Raw genomic sequence first — 26,166 nt, 5'->3', positions numbered from 1 at the left:
GCTTGGGCAGCTGTCGTACTCACGTTCCAGCTGCGCGTAGAATGCGTCCTTATCATCATCAGTGCTTCCGGAGTGTGGGCTATGGACGTTGATTATGCTGAAGTTGAAGAACCTTTGATCCTCAACCTGCACATTCTTTCATTGATCGGCCACCACCCGATCACCTTTGTATATCGCTCATCACTATGAAAGCTGTTCCCAGCTCGTGTGTGTTGCCGCAGCTCTGGTAGATGGCATGATTACCTCTAAACGTTCGCACCATTGATCCCTTCCAACAAACCTCCTGCAGCGCTACGATGCCGAATCCACGGTCCTTGAGCACATCGGCGAGTATGCGAGCTTCCATTCAAGAGGCTCTGAAATCTCGCTTAACTTTTCAAAAGGACCTAAGTAACATTTTTGTCATAAATTAATTTGAATACTGCAATCAATAGCTTTCATGTTGTTCTGTTGATTGCGCTATTCAAATTAATTCATGAAAAAAATGTTTCTTAGGTCCTTTTGAAAAGTTAAGCGAGAAATCACCGTTGAAGAGACTTGGAAGCCTCATTCCAAGAGACTGGGATGCCTCCATGCAAGAGGCTCGGAAGCCTCCTTTCAAAAGGTTCCTTAGCATTTTTTCAAGGGTCTCGGAACCCTCTTTCAGAAGCCACTTTTCTAATAGCTCCGAAGCATCCTTTTAAATGGCTCGGAAGCCTCCTTTCAAGAGGCTCGGAAGCCTCCTTTCAAGAGGCTCGGAAGCCTCCTTTCAAGAGGCTCGGAAGCCTCCTTTCGAGAGGCTCGGAAGCCTCCTTTCAAGAGGCTTAGAAGTCTCTTCCAACAGCATCGAAAGCCTTCTTTCAAAAGGCTCTAAAGTCTTCTTTCAAGAGGCGCGGAAGCCTCCTTCAAAGAGGCTCGGAAGCCTCCTTTCAAGAGGCTCGGACGCCTCCTTTTTAAGAGGCTCGGAAGCCTCCTTTCAAGAGGCTCGGAAGCCTCCTTTCAAGAGGCCCGGAAGCCTCCTTTCAAGAGGCCCAGGCCTCCTTTCAAGAGGCCCGGAAGCCTCCTTTCAAGAGGCCCGGAAGCCTCCTTTCAAGAGGCCCGGAAGCCTCCTTTCAAGAGGCCCGGAAGCCTCCTTTCAAGAGGCCCGGAAGCCTCCTTTCAAGAGGCCCGGAAGCCTCCTTTCAAGAGGCCCGGAAGCCTCCTTTCAAGAGGCCCGGAAGCCTCCTTTCAAGAGGCCCAGAGCCTCCTTTCAAGAGGCCTGGAAGCCTCCTTTCAAGAGGCCAGAAGCCTCCTTTCAAGAGGCTCGGAAGCCTCCTTTCAAGAGGCTCGAAGCCTCCTTTCAAGAGGCCGGAAGCCTCCTTTCAAAGGCTCTGAGCCTCCTTGAAAGGAGGCCTGAGCCTCCTTTCTTGAAAGTAGGCTTCCGGGCCTCTTGAAAGGAGGCTTCCGGGCCCCTTGAAAGGAGGCTGCCGGGCCTCTTGAAAGGAGGCTGCCGGGCCTCTTGAAAGGAGGCTGCCGGGCATATTGAAAGGAGGCTGCCGGGCCTCTTGAAAGGAGGCTTCCGGGCCCCTCCAAGTTCGGCTATTCGCATGACACCTTCTAGCGCAATGTTGAACAACAAACATGAAAGTCCATCACCTTGTCTTATTCCCGGTGCGATTCAAACGAACTCTTCACACAGTTTGGCACACTATCCACCGTTGCTTTGAGCAGTGTGGTAAGCTTCACAGAGAAGCTGTTCTCGTCTATAATTTTCCATAGCTCCTTGTTTCCATAGCCTTGTAATAAATGAACTGATGGTGCGTTGGAACCTGGTATTCACGTGACAATGCGTGATTCGATTTTATTTGACCATTCAAAAACCTGATTTTCTCAATAGTGACAAGACGGAAATGTGTGTTTCATTTTTATCAGTTGTTTCCGAGTCTATAAAGATCGGACAGGCGGAGAGAAATTCATTTTTGTGTAGGGATGTTCATCTAATCAAAAACAAAGCAATGGAAATGTATTTGATTTAATTCTTATTTTTGTGTTTTTTTAGCAGTGAGCACGCATTTTGACAAAAAAGCGACGAAATTGATGTCGTATTGCTTTGTTTCGCCATGAGATGAATATATGTTCAGTGAGATGGAGATTGGGACAGTTCTCCTATATAGAAGATCTGATGAATCAAGAGAGGAATTTGGGCAAAATGGCATTATTTTTTATTTACCTATTTGAATTCATCCTTTATAGATCTGTACCAGTTGAGATTATTCCAGGGGCGACTCGTCCATACGTTCTACCTGTTCATGGAACAGGTAACCATTTTTAGGTCAGAAGTAAGAAATTAATGTCTTGGCAAATAATTATAATATATAAATAATTTACAATGATTTTAACATCTAAACATCTGAAGCAACAAAATATTTCGTAGGCAGATCAAGTTAACGCCACATGCTTGGCGTACAGTCAAATTGCAGCTAAATGTGTGTTTCTCTGAAAAACCACACCCCATCACATAGAAAGCTTCTGCCAGTCGTGCGATCTATAATGAAGAACCAACAGCAGCAGAGATGCCAGATTTGAAGACATGTCTTCAATTTGAAGACATTTGAATCTCTCTGAAGACATTTATTTCGTGAAGACATTTTGAAGACTTTTCAAATTATTTGAAGACTTATCTACTTATTGGAAGACACTTGAAGACAATCAATAAGCCAGCGAATAGAAAATACAATTTCATTACTTACTTATAAGCTTATAAATTCTGCGACCTCTATGTAAACTAGGTATATGAATATTACAATAGTTATAATAGTCTTTGTCTCGAGCTTAGAATCTCAAACATAAAATACTTTCACACTAGCCGGTTGATAACTGCAACGCATTTATGACCTCATACACACTTAGCTTTGAGCTGTGCGCTGGTGAAAGAAATCCCGATGGTAGCATTCGTTTGTATTTTTATTGGCGGCGTCTTTAAAAAGGTATTTCGATCATTTCGGAATGCATTGACCTATCTAATTTGCAGCAAACATAGACTAAATTCTTCTATGACTAGATTTAATCTATTCATCCTTTGAGCTAGAACCAGTTTTTTTTTTCAAAATTCATTCTGAATGGCATATACATTCATTCCACATTCCGGATATTTAATCCGCCGGGAAACTCTTTGAATTTCACGTGGATTTTTGAAAGACTTTTCAGTGAAAATTTAAAAGAATTTTTCGTGAATTTTATAAGGAGAATTTCCGATGAGGAATTTCTTTTCTAAAGTTAAGAGAATTGAAATTGAAAATTCAGTTAAAATTATCGTGGAAATTTATAATAATTTCCGTTAAAAAGAAATAAAGGAAATACTCCAAATATTAAACGGGAGATTCTTCTTAATTTCCACAAGTTTTACTGAGCTCCCACAAAAAATCCCTTTTGATTTCCACAAGAAATTTGCCTCAATTAATTCTCATAGAAAATTCTTACGAATGTCGACAAGAAATTGAAATTGTTTTGGTGTTAAATAGATATTTCTCAGATCTTCCATGGTAAATTACTACAGGAAAATGTTCGTAAAAGAAATCCGGAGGAAACTTATTACACACCTTCACTAAATTCTTCCTTGAATTCCTTTGGTAATTCTTCAAGAAATATCTTTGGACATTCTTCCAGTATTTTATCTGAGAATTCCTTTATAAATTTCTCCAAAAAATCGTTCAAGTGTTGTTGCTGAAATTCCTCCCAAATTTTCTACACGAATTTGTCCGGATGTTTCAGGAATTTCTCCGAAAAATCCTCCAGGAATACCTTTGGAATTTCTTCTAGGAGCTCCTCCGTAAGGTCGTCCGAGAATTCCAGCGAAAGAACATCCAAGAATTTCTCCGGAAGATCCATGTTCCTGCATCGCAGCAACCAATGTGTAGGAATGTGTTCTGTATTTTTTATCTTAGCAACCACTGTACATTGTTGACGCTAGTTTACTATAAATACCGCTCTACGGGGAGCTAGAGCTCATTCATTATCAAACCATTAAAGCGAATACATGATAAACCCAAAGAACCAACCTCTATTCAAAACCTCTGGATCTGAATCATCCATTATCAATATTCTCCTCCGCTATCGAACAATCCTCCTTAACTACTCCGGTAGTTCCTCCACGAATTCCACCAGCAGTTCTTTCAGGAATTCCTCCGGAAGTTCTTCCAGAAATTCTTCCGAAAGTTCTCCCAGAATTTTCAAAAATTCCCGCTTAAGCTCCTCCACTGATCACTCCGGAAGTTTCCCCAGAAATTCCTTTGGAAGTTTCTCCAGGAATTCGTCTGGAAGATTCTCCAAGAGTGATGCCGAAAGATTCTCCAGAAGTATACTACGGAATTTTCTGGTATTCCCTCCAGGGTTTCTTTCGGAAGTTTCTGCAGCTATTTCTCAAGAAGCTCCTCCAAAAATTCATCCATAACTACTTCCAAGAATTCCTCCGGATGTTTTTCTAGAAATTTCTTCAGGAATTCCATCGGATATTCCTTCAGTAATTCCTCAGGAATATCGTTCAGAAATTTCTCCAAAAACTCCCTCCGGAATTCATCCCGAAGTTCCTATAGGAATTCCTTCTTATATTTCTCCAAGAATTCCTTTTGAAAATCCTCCAGCAATTCCTCCGGAAGTTCCTTCAAAAATTTCTCCAGAAGTTTCTTCAGTAAATCTTCTGGGTGTTCCAACAGGAATTCTTCGGGAAATTTCGTCTGGATGTTTTTCAAGTGTTTCACGGTAAATTTTGAAACCTTACAGAGTATTCTTTAAATATAAATTTGGAAGAATTCCATATGGAAGTTCAGTTAAAAAATCCGGTGGAATTTTAACCAGACTCAGTATAAAATCCAGGGGAAACTCGTTATACACTATCTCGTGGAAATTTTATAAAATATTCTCTTGAATTGTGATGTTTGAAAAAATAAACATTATTCCACATCTTTAAAATAAGGACATGATTGAATTTACAAATCTATTGGATTTTGAAATTTCTCGCTAATAATCATTATTTTTATATTGAAGACATTTGAAGACATATTTAAACGACTGTGAAGACATTTGAAAATATTCACTGGCATCCCTGAACAGCAGCACTGCCAGAAGTCAAATTTAAAGTTTTGCGCCATGACAAATGATTTGAAATAATTTCCTCCTTGGTATGCTCACTCGTTCTACGCGCGCAGAGAACCAGCGTGAGCGGTGAGCGTTGCCAGCTTTCTCCGTTTTCTCACATCATCCTCTTTCGCATGCGAAGCAAGCACGTTTAGATGCAAGTTCTGCTATGCGCGCAGGAGTCAAACCCGTTCGACACGCTGCGAGAACAATCAAGTCGCGACGCACCTTCGGTTAGACTCGATCGTAGTGTCGGGCTGTGCTTTGCCGAAAGGCGCACCGCGCACGCTTTCGCGCCGATGATTAGAAACAGTTTGTTTTTCTTTTTTCTCGTGATGAATATGCAATACATCAAGAACAATATTAAATTAATGTTTGCGTTTTCAAAAGAGACTTTAAATAATGCTTTTTTACGAATACTCAAAATCAATCAACATAGAGAAAAAGTTATAGTTTTCACTAAATTTGAAAAATTAAATAAATGGAACACATTTCAGCTTCTAAATGTGACTCATTGGTCGTCACAATCTGGGGTCGCATCAAAAAATAATTGGATAATTATATACTATAATTATTATATTAATAATGGTTAATAACATTTCTTTCATAGCAACAATATATGTGAGAGTTTAAATATTAGCGGCGATGGGACCAGCGTACCCTGAATGGTAGAATGAGCCGATATGAAAGATCTCTATTCTGAGCAATATCCAGTTATTGCCCAACTGTTACCAAGTTAGATTTTAGACGATTTCCGAGTCTAAAATTTTAAGTGCATCTAAATTTAAAACATTTTTGTAACAAAAGAGAAAAATAAGTCATTTATTGTTTTGTAAATCTTTTCTATTTAAATTGTTTTTTTTTCTTCTAATATTTGGTTAAGTTGTACAAGAAAAGGTTGTAATATTAGATTAAATGCCCAACTATCATTCGAAACCACTCAGCTTGATGTTTTTTTTATCAGCATGGTAGAACAGGTGTAGCAAAAGTCCACGAGACGCCCCTGGATTATTCTACACACGAGAAAAAGTGTTCCATTCCATCAGCTTTTTTTAGACTAAAACACGAGTTTAGGGGAGAATCGATAAAAAAAAACTATTTTTGATTGAAGTCACGTAAAAAGTTCAAAGCAATCCATTTCGCCAATATTTGATCAACGTTTGAGTAATATTTGAGTCATTTTTAGGAAAGGCAAATAAGTAATTTTGCATAATTTTTAAGTTTTTTTGAAGAATTTATGAAAAAATCGGGCAAAATGAGAACTGTCCAATGGTTTGTTAGCAATGAAAATATCACCAATCGATTCCCCGGATTTTTTACATAAGAATGGTACTTCTCCGGTCCTTTAAAATAGCGGCATCTAAATAAGTACCATTACAGGACCGATTATTCCCACTGTGTGATGTGGCATCTTGCAACCATAATGCCATACACATTCTCAATACTACAAATTGAGTATTTTACTTTTCAAGTAATCCTACGTCTACGAATACAAACCCCCACTTTTTTATTTTTATTTCTGTTCTTATCGCAAATAAGTTTAGATAGGGTTTCTTACCCCATTCCCGGCCTAACCTGCATACGACTGCATTATTTAATTGATATTTATGACAGGAAGCAACTTTTCCTAAATTTCGTGGGCCGTGCAATACTGCAATGGGGTTCACTTCTGCTTAAAAATAGCTTTTCTTGGTAAATATCGTTTGAAAAAGCTTTTATTTGATTTAAATTAACGAGGTCCAGCACTCATTTCAGTCATAGCGATTTCGTTCCCGGCCCACTTCCAAACCATTTCCCGGCCTAAGCAAAATTTCACTCAATCTCTCAACATCTTACTCTCATTCTCTCTCGGCGGTAGAAAATGCGACGTAAACAAAAATATGCACGTTCAACGCCGACATGATGCCAGATGGTATTATTTATAATAATTTTTATTTGGTTGAAAAGATATATTCACTCATTCAAATTTCTTCCAAACGCTTGAAAACTATATTTTTTTCACTTTTTGAAATCGAGAGAATTATAAATAACATGATAGCGTCAACGTATTAGATAGTTTTCTTATGAACGTTGAAGGATTTTTTTCATACTAAAAAAGACTTCTGGCTTTTTGGCAGCACGGTGCGGCTAAAAGTTCTTATGCCGAGGTGAATTTTTGTTCGGTTTGAGGGTAGATTTTTAAATGTATTTTAATATGTTTATACTAGTTCTAGTGAAAAGAACAAATAGAAAGATTAATGTGCGTGAGTTTAGAATTATTGTGTGGTGATTAACAACTTCAAGCAATTGTTGTTTCGAGAACTGTGACGATTTTCATGTAGGTGTTTATATAAAAATACCGTTTTGTAAAAGTGGAAAGATTCACCCCGGCTCAGTGGTGTAGCAACGGAGAGCGAATGTACGGAATCTACATTTTTATTTTCTATAATTGGACCAATTAGGAGTGAAATAAATGGTTGGAAAATATTGAGTATTGTGCGATATAAATGAGAGACTTTTTTAAAATTATCAACCATAAACCTACGGCTTCCAAAAAGTATAAATCCTTAGTTTTCTGTGCAGTGAGCCGGGAATCGGGTCCATAGGCCCAAGTAGTGATTTACCCTATTTCAGATTTACTTTTAAATTTGGGTTCTCATGATTTGTTGAAGAAATATCACATTTATTCCTACAACCAATGCCGCAGCTATATTAATACATGAAAATGTTTGAAATTCTAAAATTATTTATCCATACCTAACTCTGTTTTCATGAAAATGTCGCACTTCTACCCCTCTGCTTCCAACCACCTTAAATACCGTTTTGACTCAAATCCCAAACATGACTCATATTCCGAACACTGGCGTTTTAGTGCCCTCAAACTAATCGGTTTTCCGCACTGAGGATTAAAATTTCAAACGAATTCAAAATCCAAAATCCAAAATTCGGAATATGAGTCATGTTCGGAATTTGAGTCAAAACGATATAAATCTGGGCTACGAAATGGTGAGTTGACATCCGGGAAGGGGCGCCTAACATAGCTCTGGTCCTCACAAGATACAATACTCACGCTTCCACTGGTCTTCCGATGACAATTGACCGCCAGCTAAGGGTTGCGTACTTAGCTGGTAATGTAGCCTGGGCACTGTTGTCCTTCTGACATCAGCTAGAGTGAGAGGGTGCGTCCTGTGGAGTCTGCCTAGGATGTGGTGGGGTTCGACAGTGGGCTCCGTTGAACTTCTATAAAAAGCTGCATGTGTCCCCAAGCAGGCCCTATCAAAGCGACTGTGTGCCGCTCAAAGCGCACTATCCTAGTCCTGGTGTTGATCGATCCAACTGATCAAGCGTCTGTTCATCAAGGAGGTGCGGCTCCAACAGCGTCTGTTCTGGCATCCAGCGGCTGAGTATGAAATGCTATTCCCCAGGAGCTATACCCAAAATGACAGCCCCATCCCGGTGGATAGGGAACCTTGGGCCAACAACCTACTGTTCCCGAAACATCAATTTGTTCGAGAATCCGATAATGAAAGAATACGGACTGATTTTACGGCGACATCTCTCAGCGCGAAACAACGGACACGAATAGGAACATGGAACGTTTTAACCCTAGCCCAGCAGGGTAAATTGGCACAACTTGCCAATGAGTCCGAACTTGCCAGTGAAGTCCGTTGACCAAACTTTGGAGAACACAGAACGCCATCGGGACAAGTTCTGCTCTGGTTTACGAGGTGAACACGCTCCCCGGCACCGCGTAGTTGGCTTCCTACTAAGCACTCGGGCACATTCTGCGCTTATGAAGTGGGAACCTATAAGTGAAAGGATAATCGTTGCCAGATTTGGAACACGGGTCTGAAACCTTACTATAATCCAATGTTATGCGCCAACCGATGCTGCCGATCTGCAAGACAAAGAGAACTTCTACAGTCAACTCAATGCCGTCGTTGATAGACCCAAGGGTAATATCAAGATCTGTTTGGGCGACTTCAATGCGAAGATCGGATCCGACAACTCGAACCATGAAAAGGGAGAGCTGTTTGCAGAATTTTGTGGTAATAACGACATGGTGTTCGGGGGATCGCTCTTCCCTCATCGACCAGTGCACAAGGTCACGTGGGTCTCCCGTGACGGCTTTGCAGAAAATCAAATCGACCACATCTGCATCAGCCGAAAATGGAAACGGAGCCTTCTTGATGTACGGAATAAACGTAGTGCCGATATCGCGTCTGATCATCACCTCTTCATCGGCGATCGAAAACCAGAGGAGCCAAAGTCTTAGCCCGTCAACGATAGTCTTAGCCTCCTCTACGATATTTCACGACGCTTAAGCGGGGCGAAGATGAATGCAACGATGCCTGTGAAAGACGCGAATGATCAGTTATTGACCGACCCAACTGACCAGCTGAAACGCTGGTTCGAGCACTTCGAACAACTTTTTCAAGTGCCAGCCAGGCCATTACCACCTCGGCATGATCTGCCTAGGCTCCGACGTATAACACGCGTCAATACCGAAGCTCCATCACTGCTAGAGATTCAAACAGCCATCCAAAGCATGAAATCGAATAAAGCCCCAGGGGTCGACCGCATATTAGCCGAGATGCTCAAAGCTGACCCCATGACATCCGCTCAACTACTGCATCGTTTATTTCGTAATATCTGGGACACCGCAACTTTCCCGGTCGACTGGATGCAAGGTATCTTAGTGAAGGTGCCCAAAAAGGATGACCTGACTGTATGCGATAACTGGCGAGGCATTATGTTGCTGTGTACCGTTCTCAAAGTTCTGTGCAAAATTATCCTAGCCCGGATTCAGGAGAAGATCGATGCGACTCTCCGGCGGCAGCAAGCCGGATTCCGTGCCGGAAGATCCTGTGTGGACCATATTGTCACGCTCCGCATCATTTTGGAGCAGGTCAACGAATTCCAAGAGTCCCTTTACTTGGTATTCATTGACTACGAAAAAGCTTTCGACCGTCTCAATCACGAGAATATGTGGGGCGCCCTGAGACGCAAGGGGGTTCCTGAGAAAATCATCGGCCTCATCGAAGCACAGTACGAAGCCTTTTCGTGTAGAGTGCTGCACAATGGGGTCCTGTCCGACCCTATCCGGGTCGTAGCTGGTGTGAGGCAAGAATGTATTCTATCACCGTTACTGTTCCTCATCGTAATCGACGAGATTCTGGTAGATGCGATTGACCGTGAACCAAACCGCGGGCTGTTATGGCAGCCTATAACCATGGAGCAACTAAACGACTTCGAATTGGCTGATGACGTTGCACTCCTCGCGCAACGGCGCTCTGATATGCAGAGTAAGCTAAACTACCTTGCCGAGGGCTCCTCTTCGGCAGGTTTAGTCATCAACGTCAACAAAACCAAATCGTTGGATGTAAACACGGTGACTCCTTCCAGTTTCACAGTAGCCGGACAACCAGTGGAGAATGTTGAAAGCTTCCAATATCTTGGTAGCAAAATGGCGTCAGACGGCTGTACCAAGATCGACATAGGCGCACGGATCAAGAAAGCAAGGGCTGCCTTTGCGAGTTTAAGAAATATATGGAAAAACAGGCAGATAAGTGAACGCACCAAAATACGAATTTTCAACTCTAACGTGAAATCTGTGCTGTTATACGCTAGCGAAACATGGTGTGTATCAGTGGAGAACCCTCAACGGCTGCAGGTGTTCTTAACAGATGCCTGCGGTATATAATTCGGGCCTGGTGGCCTCACAACTGGATCTCAAACAACGAACTCCATCGTCGTTGTCACCAGAGGCCGATAGCAACAGAAATTCGGGATCGGAAGTGGGCTGGGTCGGCCACACTCTACGTAGGGGCGGAAACGAAATCTGTAAACAAGCATTAGACTGGAACCCAGCGGGACATCGCAGCAGAGGCAGACCCAGAGGCTCATGGTGGCGAAGCCTCAATAAAGAAATAAAAGAAGTCGACCGAAATCTAACCTGGCAACAGGTTAAAGCGATAGCCGGGCAACGCTCAGGATGGAGATCTTTCAAGTCGGCCCTTTGCACCACCGGAGGTGTACAGGATCCATAAGAAGGTATAAAACCGTCGTTTATTGACCCCTGCTAAGATAGAGATATATATTTCAATTTCATTTATTTAGTTAACATCTAAACAGATAACACTGAATCAACAAATTGACGCCACAATGTACGGTTCGAGGCCGCATCTCTCCATCCTCGGATACGCCCCACGCTCGCCAAGTCGTTCTGCACCTGGTCTGCCCATCTCGCTCGCTGCGCTCCACGCCGTCTCGTACCTGCCGGATCGGAAGCGAACACCATCTTTGCAGGGTTGCCGTTCGGCATTCTTGCAACATGTCCTGCCCATCGTACCCTTCCGGCTTTAGCTACCTTCTGGATACTGGGTTCGCCGTAGAGTTGGGCGAGCTCATGGTTCATTCTTCGCCGCCACACACCGTCTTCTTGCACACCGCCAAAGATGGTCCTAAGCACCCGTCTCTCGAATACCCCGAGTGCTTGCAAGTCCTCCTCGAGCATTGTCCATGTTTCATGTCCGTAGAGGACAACCGGTCTTATTAACGTCTTGTACATGCCACATTTGGTGCGGTGGCGAATCTTTTTCGACCGCAGTTTCTTCTGGAGCCCGTAGTAGGCCCGACTTCCACAGATGATGCGCCTTCGTATTTCACGACTAACGTTGTTGTCAGCCGTTAGCAAGGATCCGAGGTAGACGAATTCCTTGACCACCTCGAAGGTATCCCCGTCTATCGTAACACTGCTTCCCAGGCGGGCCCTGTCGCGCTCGTTTCCGCCCACAAGCATGTACTTTGTCTTTGACGCATTCACCACCAGTCCAACTTTTGTTGCTTCACGTTTCAGGCGGGTGTACAGTTCTGCCACCTTTGCAAATGTTCGGCCGACAATGTCCATGTCATCCGCGAAGCAAATAAATTGACTGGATCTGTTGAAAATCGTACCCCGGCTGTTACACCCGGCTCTCCGCATGACACCTTCTAGCGCAATGTTGAACAACAGGCACGAAAGTCCATCACCTTGTCTTAGTCCCCGGCGCGATTCGAACGAACTGGAGTGTTCGCCCGAAATCTTCACACAGTTTTGCACACCATCCACCGTTGCTTTGATCAGTCTGGTAAGCTTCCCAGGGAAGCTGTTCTCGTCCATAATTTTCCATAGCTCTACGCGGTCTATACTGTCGTATGCCGCCTTGAAATCAACGAACAGATGGTGCGTTGGGACCTGGTATTCACGGCATTTTTGAAGGATTTGCCGTACAGTAAAGATCTGGTCCGTTGTCGAGCGGCCGTCAACGAAGCAGGCTTGATAACTTCCCACGAACTCGTTCACTAATGGTGACAGACGACGGAAGATGATCTGGGATATCACTTTGTAGGCGGCATTAAGGATGGTGATCGCTCGAAAGTTCTCACACTCCAGTTTGTCGCCTTTCTTGTAGATGGGGCATATAACCCCTTCCTTCCACTCCTCCGGTAGCTGTTCGGTTTCCCAGATTTTGACTATCAGTTTGTGCAGGCAAGTGGCCAGCTTTTCCGGGCCCATCTTGATGAGCTCAGCTCCGATACCATCCTTACCAGCTGCTTTATTGGTCTTTAGCTGTTGAATGGCATCCTTAACTTCCCTCAAGGTGGGGGCTGGTTGGCTTCCATCGTCCGCTGAACTGACGTAGTCATCTCCTCCGCTGCCTTGACTTTCACTGCCTGTACTCTCAGCGCCATTCAGATGTTCCTCGTAGTGCTGCTTCCACCTTTCGATCACCAAAGGTTCGTCCGTCAAGATGCTCCCATCCTTATCCCGGCACATTTCGGCTCGCGGCACGAAGCCTTTGCGGGATGCGTTAAGCTTCTGATAGAACTTGCGTGTATCTTGAGAACGGCACAGCTGTTCCATCTCCTAGAGAGATATAAGGTGTCCTATAAAGTATAAGCACGATTTAAAAATTGCATTACGACTTTGGTTTTTGGGAAAAAGATCCATCCGAGATCCATTTAATCGTACGCCAAGAAGTGGAATTTTCATCGGATGATATCATTGATATCCTTAAGCTTCAGCGCGGATCGTTTGTCAACAATTTAGGCTACATTCTCAATCTTTTTTCACAAATTGTGATGGAGTCCGCTGCCTAAACGTGATTTCACGAACGTGCCTTTGTCAAAACACAAACAGTTTCGATAGAAATATGCTAGGAATACTTTTGTGAATTCATCTTCTCGAGTACGGATTCGACTTCTTTTGATTTGTACCAAACTACCACGTTAATCGCGTAATACAGTGATGTCAAATCTGGCCAAAATAGTACTGGGTTATAATTGACAGTTGACGCCGATACAAGAGTTGTCAAACGTACACATCAACTATTATTGTATCGGTTGTTGCAAATGGATTTGAGAGCATTCCACACTTTCAAATTGCTTTCAAATTCATTGCTTTTTTACAGATTTTTTTTACAGAACATCGTTAATACTTTACCAGCACGGATCATGTTGAACTGGTCCCGTGGAAGCATCTTATAATCGTATTTCACTCATGGTTCATCACCATCATCACCTTGCATAACGATCTTCCACACAAAAGTTTACTGTATAAATTATGGGCCCATGTCCTGTATATGAGGCATGTTTTTCACTTCTTTTTTTTCTTCTGTTTCCAGCGGGCTTGGTAGTCATATGACTACTGCTTCTGCCTCATACGCAGGAGGTCGTGGGTTCAATCCCAGGTCCGTTCCATTCTCCTACTTTGTATCTTTCTCTTTATTTCTCATGTTCTAGCAATCGCTAGAACTGGAAATGAACTTCCATACCGTTCCATTACTATATTCCTATACCTTCAACTTGAGTATTCTAACAGTAATCTGCTAGAATTGGAAATGAACTATAGAGCTCGTTTCCTACATCCAATTAGAAACTCCATCAGTTACCTTCTCCTATCTATCACATTGGCAGCTCGTTAACCAAGACGGACCTCTGCCTCTCCAACCTAACCCAGAAATTCCAACAAATTCCGCATGAACTCGTGACCAGTGCAGAGGTATATTCGGCTTGCAGTGGGCGAGTGATTGCATCATCATTTCCTCCCCCTTCCCTACATTGACTTGCATTCTGACGTGGCAGGCGCCAGTATGACCTAACAAATGAGATCACCAGTACTTGTACATCGAAGATGTGTGCTAGTCCCAAGCAAACATCTGTTGGTTCCCTGTGCAAGAACAGCTGATCTGGTCATAATGGAGTAGCAACTACGAGCAATTAAGTCTTGATAACTGTAATATTACCAATGTAAAAACAATCGTTAAAAAAAATCAAAAATTTCGGCTCCGTAACGCCCAATGGCAAATGAGCCTATCAAATAAACGAAAGATTAAAAAAAAAAAACTACGAGCAGTCAATCAAGATCAAGCTCTTTTTTTCTTCTTCTGTTTCCTCAAAGTCCGTAGTTCATTTTGGTCTTATTCGGTCAACTTTTTGTGTCGATGCCATCAGATTTTTCCAAATCTTAAACAGAAGAACCATTTTTACGGGAAAAGATTGAACGATGTTTCAATCGAGCATATGGCTCCTAGGGACCGATTCACGTTCAGATTGTTTCATGTCCAGGAATGAAAACTCCTCAGCATACTTCCGAATCGCTTTGCAAACTGCTCCGATGCTCATATCTTCTATTTTCGCCAGCTGACTCAGTGAATGTGAGGAATAGTGCACCATTCGTGCAAAATCTGTGTGTTTCAAGGAAAAAGTTTCGCATTTCCAAATAAACTTAACCAGATGGCACTTATGAATCACAGAGCGACAGATTATAATGTAAACAATGACGCAATGATGTAATTACCGGTCATTTAAACTTCATCTGAAAACAACATTTCATGACAATCCTACTGCTTATGTTAGGCAAAACGTAATAAGTTTGCCAACGTAGAAAATCACAAGACTCAAAAAAAGGATACATGCTAATGGTTTTGCAAATTCGCATTTCTTTACATATTTCCACCTTTTACGAAATCTTCACGGAATCTACAGGTACATATCTGGCTTTGTATTTATTTCCTTACTGCTTTCCCGACTCCATCCAATCCTGATATCATACCATTGCCATAAAACTCTGTCATAAAGACGACGACTTCGACCACAACGATTGGATATTGACATTGACGGCACTGGCTGGCAGCCAGGCGGCAGAGCGCCGCGAGGGCTTTTTCTAAATATGGGCAAAAGGAAGTTTCATTGAGCCACTGACTGCAGCAAGCCACAACAACAACAGAGTGCGGTGCGCCGCACAGTGGGAACCGGCTAACGGCACCAAAGAGCGCAAGCACGCGACAGAGCCCCCCGCAAGGCGGGCGGGCGGCGGCTTGGCGGTAATGGACAACAGCAACAACAACAACAACGGTGGGCTTCTGAGATAAGATTTAGATTTCGAGTGCGGCAATTTCGCGCGGTTGGCTGACGTGCTGTGTGCGAGAAGCAGATAAGTAGCTTTTGAATGACGGGTTCCATGGAAGCGTGAGAGGGAAAAGGCCTTTTGCTTCTGGCGCAATTGGTAATGTTGTGCTGATGGTGCAAAATGGCTTTGTGACCATCTAAGGTCAATACGATGACCGTCGTCGACGACGGGTGATTCCGGTTGGGTTGCGATGTCGCTGATCTCTTCCTATTACAATTGTTGTGCGACAATCGGCGGGTGGTGTGGGGTGGTGACTATTTTATTGCCGGCGAGGGTGGTGCGGTACCGATTGAAGACCTTGATGGAAACAAGAATTTCGTCAACAAACTCGCGATGCAATGCCTCAAAGGGTACACCGACACCCGGTAGGTAGATTGCGATTGGTTGGTGTTTGTTTATTTGGCGCTGCTTCTTTCTTCTCTGGAGCGCAGTGGTGCGGTGCGCGATGGTTTGCCACATGTCTTCTATTGAAAGTGAATGGGTTTCGATTCTTGGCGCTGTGGCGTGCGCAGTTTCGCAGTTCAGTTGCAGCTGGCGAGCTCGCGTGAGTAGGTGTAAATTGTTTGCGCGTTGACGGCTATTAGTCGGATGTCGTGTCTTTAGGACAAGTGTTCTCGAGAATATTTACGACTAGAGAAGCAGAAGGGAGTGTGTGCCAGCGTGGGACGGAGCTGATAGCTTCATGGAGTGGATAAGTTCGAGACAAGTTGGATTAAGTACCAATTATTAGTGACGTTTGAGAAAGTTGCAGTGTTGTGCAAAGATAAATTCATGGGAAGTGATTCCTAGTAATCCTCATAATACGAATGGTTTTAATGGGGTTTTAAATCAGTACACTGAAGTCGGTTTTTATACGGGGTTTATTACGCTGGGGACACGTGCGTTCTAAACAGTAGAGAAAAACCTGCGTAAAAACCCGCTTTTATTCGAAAATCTGCTCATAAACAACAATTTGTGGTAAAGAAGGCTTGGAATAGCTGCAAATAATTAGATAATGAACAATTCGGTTATGATTCAGCATCAACTGATAAGCATCAGAGACCTAGTTTAAACTGATAGTAACTTGTAAATTGTATTTATCTATGGTTGTTGATAAAGGTTTTGCCTTTCTCGTACCCTTCATATACGTGGGCCCACATCACCACATGCATACATTCTCGGAAGTTACGAAGAATGTCCCTATGAAATTGTGGAAAGTTTTGAGAATTTTCCTTTAAAATTGATATTTTTTGTGGATAATCACAGCGTTCGCTAGATCATTTTTCTACCGTACAATTGTCCCTATAATTAATCTAAAACGTTCAGTTGGTTCGATTGTCTGTTGCATCCTACCGACCTTCTGTCATAGATTTTTTCAATAGCCAGTATAATGTGAACTGCGAATAGTTCATGCTCTTGAGTACTTTATTTTTATATCTAGTTTCTATAAATTGTTCTACATTGTCTACTATTTTCTTCTCCTTTCCAGAATGAATCCCGCAATCAGTGAACATGAGGCGGCCTCGCTGGCCGCAGAAATGTTCGATCATTTCTGCGCCGCGACCACCATGCGCCAGATCCTCGGTTTGTACAGAAACATGTGTGATATCTTGAACCTGCGGCCCGGCCCGTTAAATGAGTTCTATCCGAAGTTCAAAGCGAAAATACGGAACTGGAAGGCGCAAGCCCTGTGGAAAAAGTTTGACGCCCGGGCCGCCCACCGGGTCTACAACAAGGGCACCGCCGCTAGCGGCACCCGTGTACTAGTCATCGGCGCAGGACCCTGCGGTCTGCGTACGGCAATCGAAGCACAACTGCTCGGTGCTAAAGTGGTAAGTACACTTGGTTCTGATGTTTCCACTTTGATTCCCCCTAACCGCGTCAATTGTCACCGATTCCATTAGGTTGTGGTAGAAAAACGTGATAGGATTTCTAGGAATAACGTACTACATCTGTGGCCATTTCTGATCACCGATCTCAAAGCGCTCGGAGCGAAAAAGTTCTACGGTAAGTTCTGTGCCGGTTCGATTGATCACATCTCTATCCGGCAGCTGCAGTGTATTCTGCTAAAGGTGGCCCTCCTCTTGGGTGTCGAGGTGCACGAAGGCTTGTCCTTCGTGCGAGAAATTGAACCCAAAGATGGCTGTGGCTGGCGAGCGGCCGTCTCTCCGGAAGACCACGCCGTATCGCACTACGAATTCGATGTACTGATCGGAGCCGATGGTAAACGAAACACCTTGGAAGGTTTCAAGCGAAAGGAATTCCGCGGTAAGCTTGCAATCGCCATCACTGCCAACTTCATCAACAAGAAAACCGAAGCGGAAGCCAAGGTGGAGGAAATCAGCGGCGTAGCGTTCATCTTCAACCAGTCTTTCTTCAAGGAGCTATACCAAACGACCGGTATCGATCTGGAGAACATCGTTTACTACAAAGATGAAACACACTACTTTGTGATGACCGCCAAGAAGCACAGTCTCCTGGATAAGGGTGTCATAATTCAGGACTACGGCGATCCTGCCGAATTACTCTCATCAGCAAATGTAGACACGTCCAAATTGTTAGACTATGCGCGAGAAGCGGCGAACTTCTCGACCAAATACCAAATGCCGAACCTGGAGTTTGCCGTCAACCACTACGGCAAACCGGACGTAGCTATGTTCGACTTCACATCGATGTTCGCCGCCGACAATTCCTGCAAAATCACAGTCCGCAAAAACTACCGGTTACTTTCCTGCCTCGTCGGTGACAGTCTGTTGGAACCATTCTGGCCCACCGGATCCGGTTGTGCACGAGGGTTCCTGTCCAGTATGGACGCGGCCTATGCAATCAAATTGTTCTCCAACTCGAAGAACAGTGCCCTGGGAGTGATTGCGCAGCGAGAATCCATCTATCGGTTACTCGCACAAACCACTCCGGAAAATCTGCATCGGGACATTGGTGCATATACGCTGGATCCATCGACGCGGTATCCGAACCTGAACAAGTCCTCGGTGAACATGATCCAGGTGAAACATCTGCTGGACACCGATGATCCGGCACTACTGGAGCAGCTGTTCCTGGACACGAATGCGCTTACGGCCGGACCGGAAGTTACCATTACGAGACGCAAACGGCGAACGAACGACACGGTACCGCTGGGTACGGTGCTGTTGCGGTGGGTTAAATCACAGCTCAAGGGTAACGACTTTGTGCAGGAGCTGAGTGAAGCGTCGCAGTGTTTCACCAATGGACGGGTGCTGTGCACCCTGATCAATCGATACCGGCCGGATTTGGTGAACTTGGACGAGCTGGAAGGATGTGCGGCGTTCGAGTACAACGAAGTGGCGATATCGATTTTCGAAGATCATTTGGGTGAGTTCGCCAATCGGGTGCATCGGGTAGTGTGTATTGTGGGAGTGGCGTTGTGGAATTTAGTGCGGCGTTGTTTCAAAGCTGGTTTCAGATATAAGTATTGAAAACTCGGATTTGTAAAAGAGACATTTTCATTCTGATATCGACAAGCTGAATTCGAAAAATCGCAGAAAATTCCCATGGAATTGGGAGATTTTTCCAAGGAAATTCAGAGAAATATCCCAAGGAATTTCTCAGAAATTTCCCAAGAAAATTCGCAGGAATTTCCAAAGGAAATTCGGGGGAATTTCCCAAGGAATTCGGAGGAATATCCCAAGCAAATTCGGAGGAACTTTCCAAGGAAATTCGGAGGCATTTTCTAAGGAAATTCGGCGGAATTTCCCAACGAAATTAGGCGGAATTTCTCAAGGAAATTCGGAAGAATTTCCCAAGGAAATTCAAAACAATTTCCCAAGGAAATTCAAAAGAATTTCCCGAGGAAATTCGGAGGAATTTCCCGAGGAAATTCGGAGGAATTTCCCGAGGAAATTCGGAGGAATTTCCCGAGGAAATTCGGAGGAATTTCCCGAGGAAATTCGGAGGAATTTCCCGAGGAAATTCGGAGGAATTTCCCGAGGAATTCGGAGGAATTTCGAGGAAATTCGGAGGAATTTCGAGGAAATTTGGAGGAATTTCGAGGAATTTGGAGGAATTTCGAGGAATTCGGAGGAATTTCTGAGGAATTCGGAGGAATTTCCGAGGAATTCGGAGGAATTTCGAGGAATTCGGAGGAATGTTCCGAGGAAATTCGGAGGAATTTCTTGAGGAAATTCAGAGGAATTTCCCAAGGAAATTCGGAGGAATTTCCCGAGGAAATTCGGAGGAATTTCCCGAGGAAATTCGAAGGAATTTCCTGAGGAAATTCGGAGGAATTTCCCGAGGAAATTAGGACGAATTTCCCGAGGAAATTAGGACGAATTTCCCGAGGAAATTAGGACGAATTTCCCGAGGAAATTAGGACGAATTTCCCGAGGAAATTAGGACGAATTTCCCGAGGAAATTAGGACGAATTTCCCGAGGAAATTAGGACGAATTTCCCAAGGAAATTCGGAGGAATTTCCCAAGGAAATTCGGCGGATTTTCCCAAGGAAATTCGGAACAATTTCCCAAGAAAATTCGGAAGAATTTCCCCAGGAAATTCGGAAGAATTTCCCAAATAAATTCGGAAGAATTTCCCAAAGAAATTCGCAAGAATTTCCAAAGGAAATTCAAAATAATTTCCCAAGGAAATTCGGAGGAATTTCCCGAGAAAATTCGGAAGATTTTCCCAAGCAAATTCGGAAGAATTTCCCAAGCAAATTCGGAAGAATTTCCCAAGCAAATTCGGAAGAATTTCCCAAGCAAATTTGGAAGAATTTCCCAAGCAAATTCGGAAAAATTTCCCAAGGAAAATCGGAAAAAATTCCCAAGGAAATTCGGAAAAATTTCCCAAGGAAATTCGGAATAATTTCTCAAGGAAATTCGGAAGAATTTCCCAAGAAAATTCGAAAGAATTTCCCAAGAAAATTCGGAGGAATTTCCCAAGGAAATTCGGAGGAATTCCCCAAGGAAATTCGAAGGAATTTCTCAAGGAAATTCGGAGGAATTTCCCAAGGAAATTCAGAGGAATTTTCCAAGGAAATTCAGAGGAATTTCCCAAGGAAAATCGGAGGAATTTCCCAAGGAAATTCGGAGGAGTTTCCCAAGGAAATTCGGAGGGATTTCCCAAGGAAATTCGAAGAAATTTACCAAGGACATTCAGAAGAATTTCCCAAGGAAATTCAGAGGAATTTCCCAAGGAAATTCGGAGGAATTGCCCAAGGAAATTCGGAGGAATTTCTCAAGGAAATTCGGAGGAATTTCCCAAGGAAATTCGGAGGATTTTCCCAAAGAAATTCGGAGCAACTTCCTAAGGAAATTCGGAGGATTTTCCCAAGGAAATTCGGAGGAATTTCCCAAGGAAATTCGGAGCAATTTCCCAAGGAAATTTGGAGCAATTTCCCAAGGATATTCGGATGAATTTCAAAAGGAAATTCGGAAGAATTTCCCAAGGAAATTCGGAAGAACTTTCCCAAAGAAATTTGAAGAAATTTCCCAAGGAAATTCGAAGGAATTTTCCAAGGAAATTCGAAGGAATTTCCCAAGGAAATTCGAAGAAATTTCCTAAGAAAATTCAAAGGAATTTCCCAAGGAAATTCGGAAAAAATTTCCAAGGAAATTTGGAGGAATTTCCTAAGGAAATTCGATGGATTTTCGCAAGGAAATTCGAAGGAAATTCGCAAGGAAATTCGAAGGAATTTCCCAAGGAAATTCTGAGTAATTTCCCAAGGAAATTCGGAGTAATTTCCCAAGGAAATTCAAAGAATTTTCCCAAGGAAGTTTGAAGAAATTTCCCAAGGAAATTCGAAGGAATTTCCCAATTCGAAGGAATTTCCCAAGGAAATTCAAAGGAATTTCCCAAAGAAATTTGGAAGAATTTCCCAAGGAAATTTGGAGGAAATTCCCAAGGAAATTCAAAGGAATTTCCCAATTCGAGGAATTTCCCAAGGAAATTCAAAGGAATTTCCCAAGGAAATTCAAAGGAATTTCCCGAGGAAATTCAAAGGAATTTCCCAAAGAAATTCGGAAGAATTTCCCAAGGAAATTTGGAGGAAATTCCCAAGGAAATTCGAAGGAATTTCCCAAGGAAATTCGAAGGAATTTCCCAAGGAAATTCGAAGGAATTTCCCAAGGAAATTCGAAGGAATTTCCCAAGGAAATTCGAAGGAATTCCGAGGAAATTCGAAGGAATTTCCCAAGGAAATTCGAAGGAATTTCCCAAGGAAATTCGAAGGAATTTCCCAAGGAAATTCGAAGGAATTTCCCAAGGAAATTCGAAGGAATTTCCCAAGGAAATTCGAAGGAATTTCCCAAGGAAATTCGAAGGAATTTCCCATGAAATTCGAAGGAATTTCCCAAGGAAATTCGAAGGAATTTCCCAAGGAAATTCGAAGGAATTTCCCAAGGAAATTCGAAGGAATTTCCCAAGGAAATTCGAAGGAATTTCCCAAGGAAATTCGAAGGAATTTCCCAAGGAATTCGAAGGAATTTCAAGGAAATTCGAAGGAATTTCCCAAGGAATTCGAAGGAATTTCCCAAGGAATTCGAAGGAATTTCCCAAGGAATTCGAAGGAATTTCCCAAGGAAATTCGAAGGAATTTCAAGGAAATTCGAAGGAATTTCCCAAGGAATTCGAAGGAATTTCCCAAGGAAATTCGAAGGAATTTCCCAAGGAAATTCGAAGGAATTTCCCAAGGAAATTCGAAGGAATTTCCCAAGGAAATTCGAAGGAATTTCCCAAGGAAATTCGAAGGAATTTCCCAAGGAAATTCGAAGGAATTTCCCAAGGAAATTCGAAGGAATTTCCCAAGGAAATTCGAAGGAATTTCCCAAGGAAATTCGAAGGAAATTCGAAGGAATTTCCCAAGGAAATTCGAAGGAAATTCGAAGGAATTTCCCAAGGAAATTCGAAGGAATTTCCCAAGGAAATTCGAAGGAATTTCCCAAGGAAATTCGAAGGAATTTCCCAAGGAAATTCGAAGGAATTTCCCAAGGAAATTCGAAGGAATTTCAAGGAAATTCGAAGGAATTTCCCAGGACATTCGAAGGAATTTCCCAAGGAAATTCGAAGGAATTTCCCAAGGAAATTCGAAGGAATTTCCCAAGGAAATTCGAAGGAATTTCCCAAGGAAATTCAAAGGAATTTCCCAAGGAAATTCAAAGGAATTTCCCAAGGAAATTCGAAGGAATTTCCCAAGGAAATTCGAAGGAATTTCCCAAGGAAATTCGAAGGAATTTCCCAAGGAAATTTGAAGGAATTTCCCAAGGAAATTCGAAGGAATTTCCCAAGGAAATTCGAAGGAATTTCCCAAGGAAATTCGAAGGAATTTCCCAAGGAAATTCGAAGGAATTTCCCAAGGAAATTCGAAGGAATTTCCCAAGGAAATTCGAAGGAATTTCCCAAGGAAATTCGAAGGAATTTCCCAAGGAAATTAGAATGAATTTCTTAAGAAAATTCGTAGGAATTTCCCAAGGAAATTCGAAGGAATTTCCTTAGGAAATTTGAAGGAAGTTTTCAAGGAAATTGGAAGGAATTTCCCAAGGAAATTCGAAGGAATTTCCCAAGGAAATAAGAAAGAATTGCTTAAGAAAATTCGAAGAAATTTCTCAAGGAATATGGGAGGAAATTCCCAAGGAAATTAAGGAAATCTAGCACCTAAATTCTCACTTTTCACTACTAACTCTTCCGAATTTCCTCAGAAAATTTCGAGAATTTAGGTGCTAGATTTCAAAAATGGGAAGTAAGAAATCAGAATTGAAAAGTGTTGAAATAATTTTAAATTCTTTTTCTTTTTTCTTTTTTTTTTCTTTTGTTCTTTATTTTTCACTTTTCTTTTTTTGTATTTCGTTATTCCATTTATGTACTTCTTTTTTTGTTTTTCTTTCATCCTTTTATGGTTTTTTCCTTTTTTACTCTTCTTCTTTTATCTATCTTTTTCTTTCTTCTGTCTTCTTACTTTTTTCTTCTTTCTTTCACTTCACACTATTCATAATTTGTGCTTACTTCTTTTTATCTTCTTTCCTTTTATCTTCCTTCCGTTTTTTCTTTTTCTTTTGTTCCTTTGTTCGTTCCTTTTTCTTCTGTCTTTTTTCCATTTTTTTCTTCCTTCTTTCTTCATCCATCTACTGTCTATTCTTCTTCTATGCCTTCTTCTTTTTTCTGCATTGGAAGGAAGAACTGGTTTTTTCCTTATTATTGCTCAATACTTCTACCTATTCCTATTCCCTTTTCTTGCTATTTCTTGCTTATTTTTTTCTTTATTTTTTCTGTTATGCTCATTCCTTTTTTTCTTTTTTACCTTTTTCTATTTCTCTCTTGAGAAAAAGTCGAGTCAAGTACGAGACACTGAAAACGACCTTACTGTTGAAGTCGAAATACGTATCTGTCAAGGTACAATTACACGCTAAAAATGAACTACTCAAAATTTAGTCGAATCCGACTCATTTTCATTAAAAACGGGACAACTCAAAATTTGAGTAAAAGATACTACTTCAATAAAATGATGATTGCACTTAAACTAGGAGTCTGTTTGTCGTAAAATGCACTTAGATAGATAGATAAACTTGATTCGCATCTGTCGTAATCAAAATTGATGGAAGGCCAAGCTTAACTTTCGCGAAATCATCATTTTATTGAAGTAGTATCTTTTACTCAAATTTTGAGTTGTCCCGTTTTTAATGAAAATGAGTCGGATTCGACTCAATTTTGAGTAGTTCATTTTTAGCGTGTAAGTGGTGGAATTAAATGGGATTGAACAAACTCGTCTTATGACAAGTGGTATTTCTCTCTGTCTTCCTTCTTTCGCACTTCTCTTTTTTCTCCTTCTAATACTCCTTCTTTCTTTTTCGTGCTTTATTCCTCCTTCTTTATTATTCTTTTTTTCTTTCCTCTGTCTCTTTACATTATTACTTCTTCCTTCTACCACCTTCCTTCTTCGTTCTTCCATCTTCCTTTTCTCTTCTTCCTTCTTTTTCTTTCTTCTTAATTCTTTTTCTCCTCTCTTCTTCCTTCTTCTTTCTTTCTTATTTCTTCTTCATTCTGTCTCATTTCTCCACTCACATCTTGAGTATCTTTTCTTGTTCCACATCACTCACTTCTCACTTCTGCTTTTTAATTCTCACCCCTAATTTCTCTTCTGCCAAACCTCACGCTCTCCACGCTCTGTTCACATCTCACTACTTACTTCACTCTTTAAATATCTCACTTCTTATTTCGAACATTTCACTTCTCACTTAACCCTCTAATGCCCAAGCCCGCCTTTAAACGGGATATTTCGATTTTTTTTGTAATTTTCAATTGATCAGATTTTGAAAAGTTTTTGATGTTGATCAATAATATAAACATCAATGCATGTTTAAATGTGGTACAACCCTTAAAGGCGCAAGGCGAATGTTTTACAAATCGTCGGAAATATTTTTAACGTAAATAACTATTGAAATCATTAACATTAAACGTATTTTCGGTTTGTTGTTTAAAAACAACATTGCGCATTTAAGGGTTAAAGTAATTTTTGAAAGTTCTACACATTTATAAAATCATATTGAAAATTGAGTAATATTTTGTTTCTCCGTGTTTTGGCTCGTATACCTTTGAAGAGTGAAATATTTGTAGTTTAGTATTTTTCTACAACTAACCTTATCCAATGGAAGGCTATAGTACTAAATGTTACACTCTAAAATATTTATCCAACTCGTTACACGGAAAATAAAAAAAAAATAACTCTGAAAATTTCAAAATTGCAATAAGTCAGCATTGAATTGGAATTTTCAAAATCTAAATATGTTGAAAATCTGAAAAAAATAATATATTCAAGAAAGTATTTGTTTGGATAAAAAGCTTGAACAACAAAATTCTAAAAAATCTCAAAGTGTGGAATTGATAAAATCTCGAATTTAAAATTTTCAATGCACAAACCGTGTTTAGATCGATTTTAGTAAGAAACATAGTGATTTTGAGGGAAATCAAAAATTTGGTTTGTAGAGGGTTAAATTATCTCACTTTTCACTTCTCACTCTCATCAATAGCGTTTGTAGTTTTCGGCCAAATAGTAATCAAACACATAACCTGTTAAGCTATACGATTCTTAGTTAAATGTCCTGACACCATTAAAGTTTTTTTTAAAGTCCACCACCTTCAGATATTAGCTGATATGAACAGATTACTCCTGAGTTGCGTTGGAATCATATCCCAGTTTCGTATAATCATGGATTTTGAGACGTCATACGACTTGTTTGGATCCAGCTTGGAAATTTTCATTTCTTAGATCTATCGAATCTTGGCGGATTCCAAGCGACCTGAAACAAAAACTGTTTGTGTTTTTGTTTCCCATAACTATAATGTTTGAAACGTCACTTGATCACGTTTCGAATCTAAATCTATGTGACCGGATTTCTTTCAAAAACATGTGGAAAATATTATTCTCATCCTTTTTCAAACCCATGCGACGTCACGTACGACCAACTTAGACCCAGTTTTAAAAATGGACATTAGCTATAGAATCGAACTACATTAGATTGCAAAAAAGTCGGTAGCATTTAGAGAAATTTATGTAAAACTAGTTGAACGTACTTGACTTTGCTCGGGTTGTATTTTTTTGCATTCTAACTGTCAATTGCACATTTTTTGTGCGATCGCATAGGTTTTTCTCCCAACTCGCCCTAATATTGTATTTTGACAATTAACTTTCCTTGTCGAA

General features: G+C 41.5%; 1 protein-coding gene across 8 annotated transcripts in view; it reads left to right on the top strand.

Annotated features, from left to right (window-relative positions):
• LOC134205905 (F-actin-monooxygenase Mical) overlaps positions 1-26,166 on the top strand; it is a 273,749-nt gene that overhangs the window by 122,133 nt on the left and 125,450 nt on the right. For all 8 annotated transcript variants that reach the window (XR_009978230.1, XR_009978229.1, XR_009978231.1 and 5 more), the window contains exons 3-4: positions 16,992-17,334; positions 17,407-18,853. Coding sequence is in view for 5 of the 8 variants with exons in the window: in XM_062681611.1 (XP_062537595.1) it covers positions 16,993-17,334; positions 17,407-18,853 (1,789 nt within the window). In the remaining 3 variants the exon portion in view is untranslated. The remainder of the gene's footprint in view (positions 1-16,991; positions 17,335-17,406; positions 18,854-26,166) is intronic.

Source organism: Armigeres subalbatus, chromosome 1 (assembly GCF_024139115.2).
Source record: "Armigeres subalbatus isolate Guangzhou_Male chromosome 1, GZ_Asu_2, whole genome shotgun sequence".
NCBI lineage: Eukaryota > Metazoa > Arthropoda > Insecta > Diptera > Culicidae > Armigeres > Armigeres subalbatus.
Note: the sequence above shows the minus strand (reverse complement) of the source record. Positions and strands in the feature narration are given on the sequence as shown.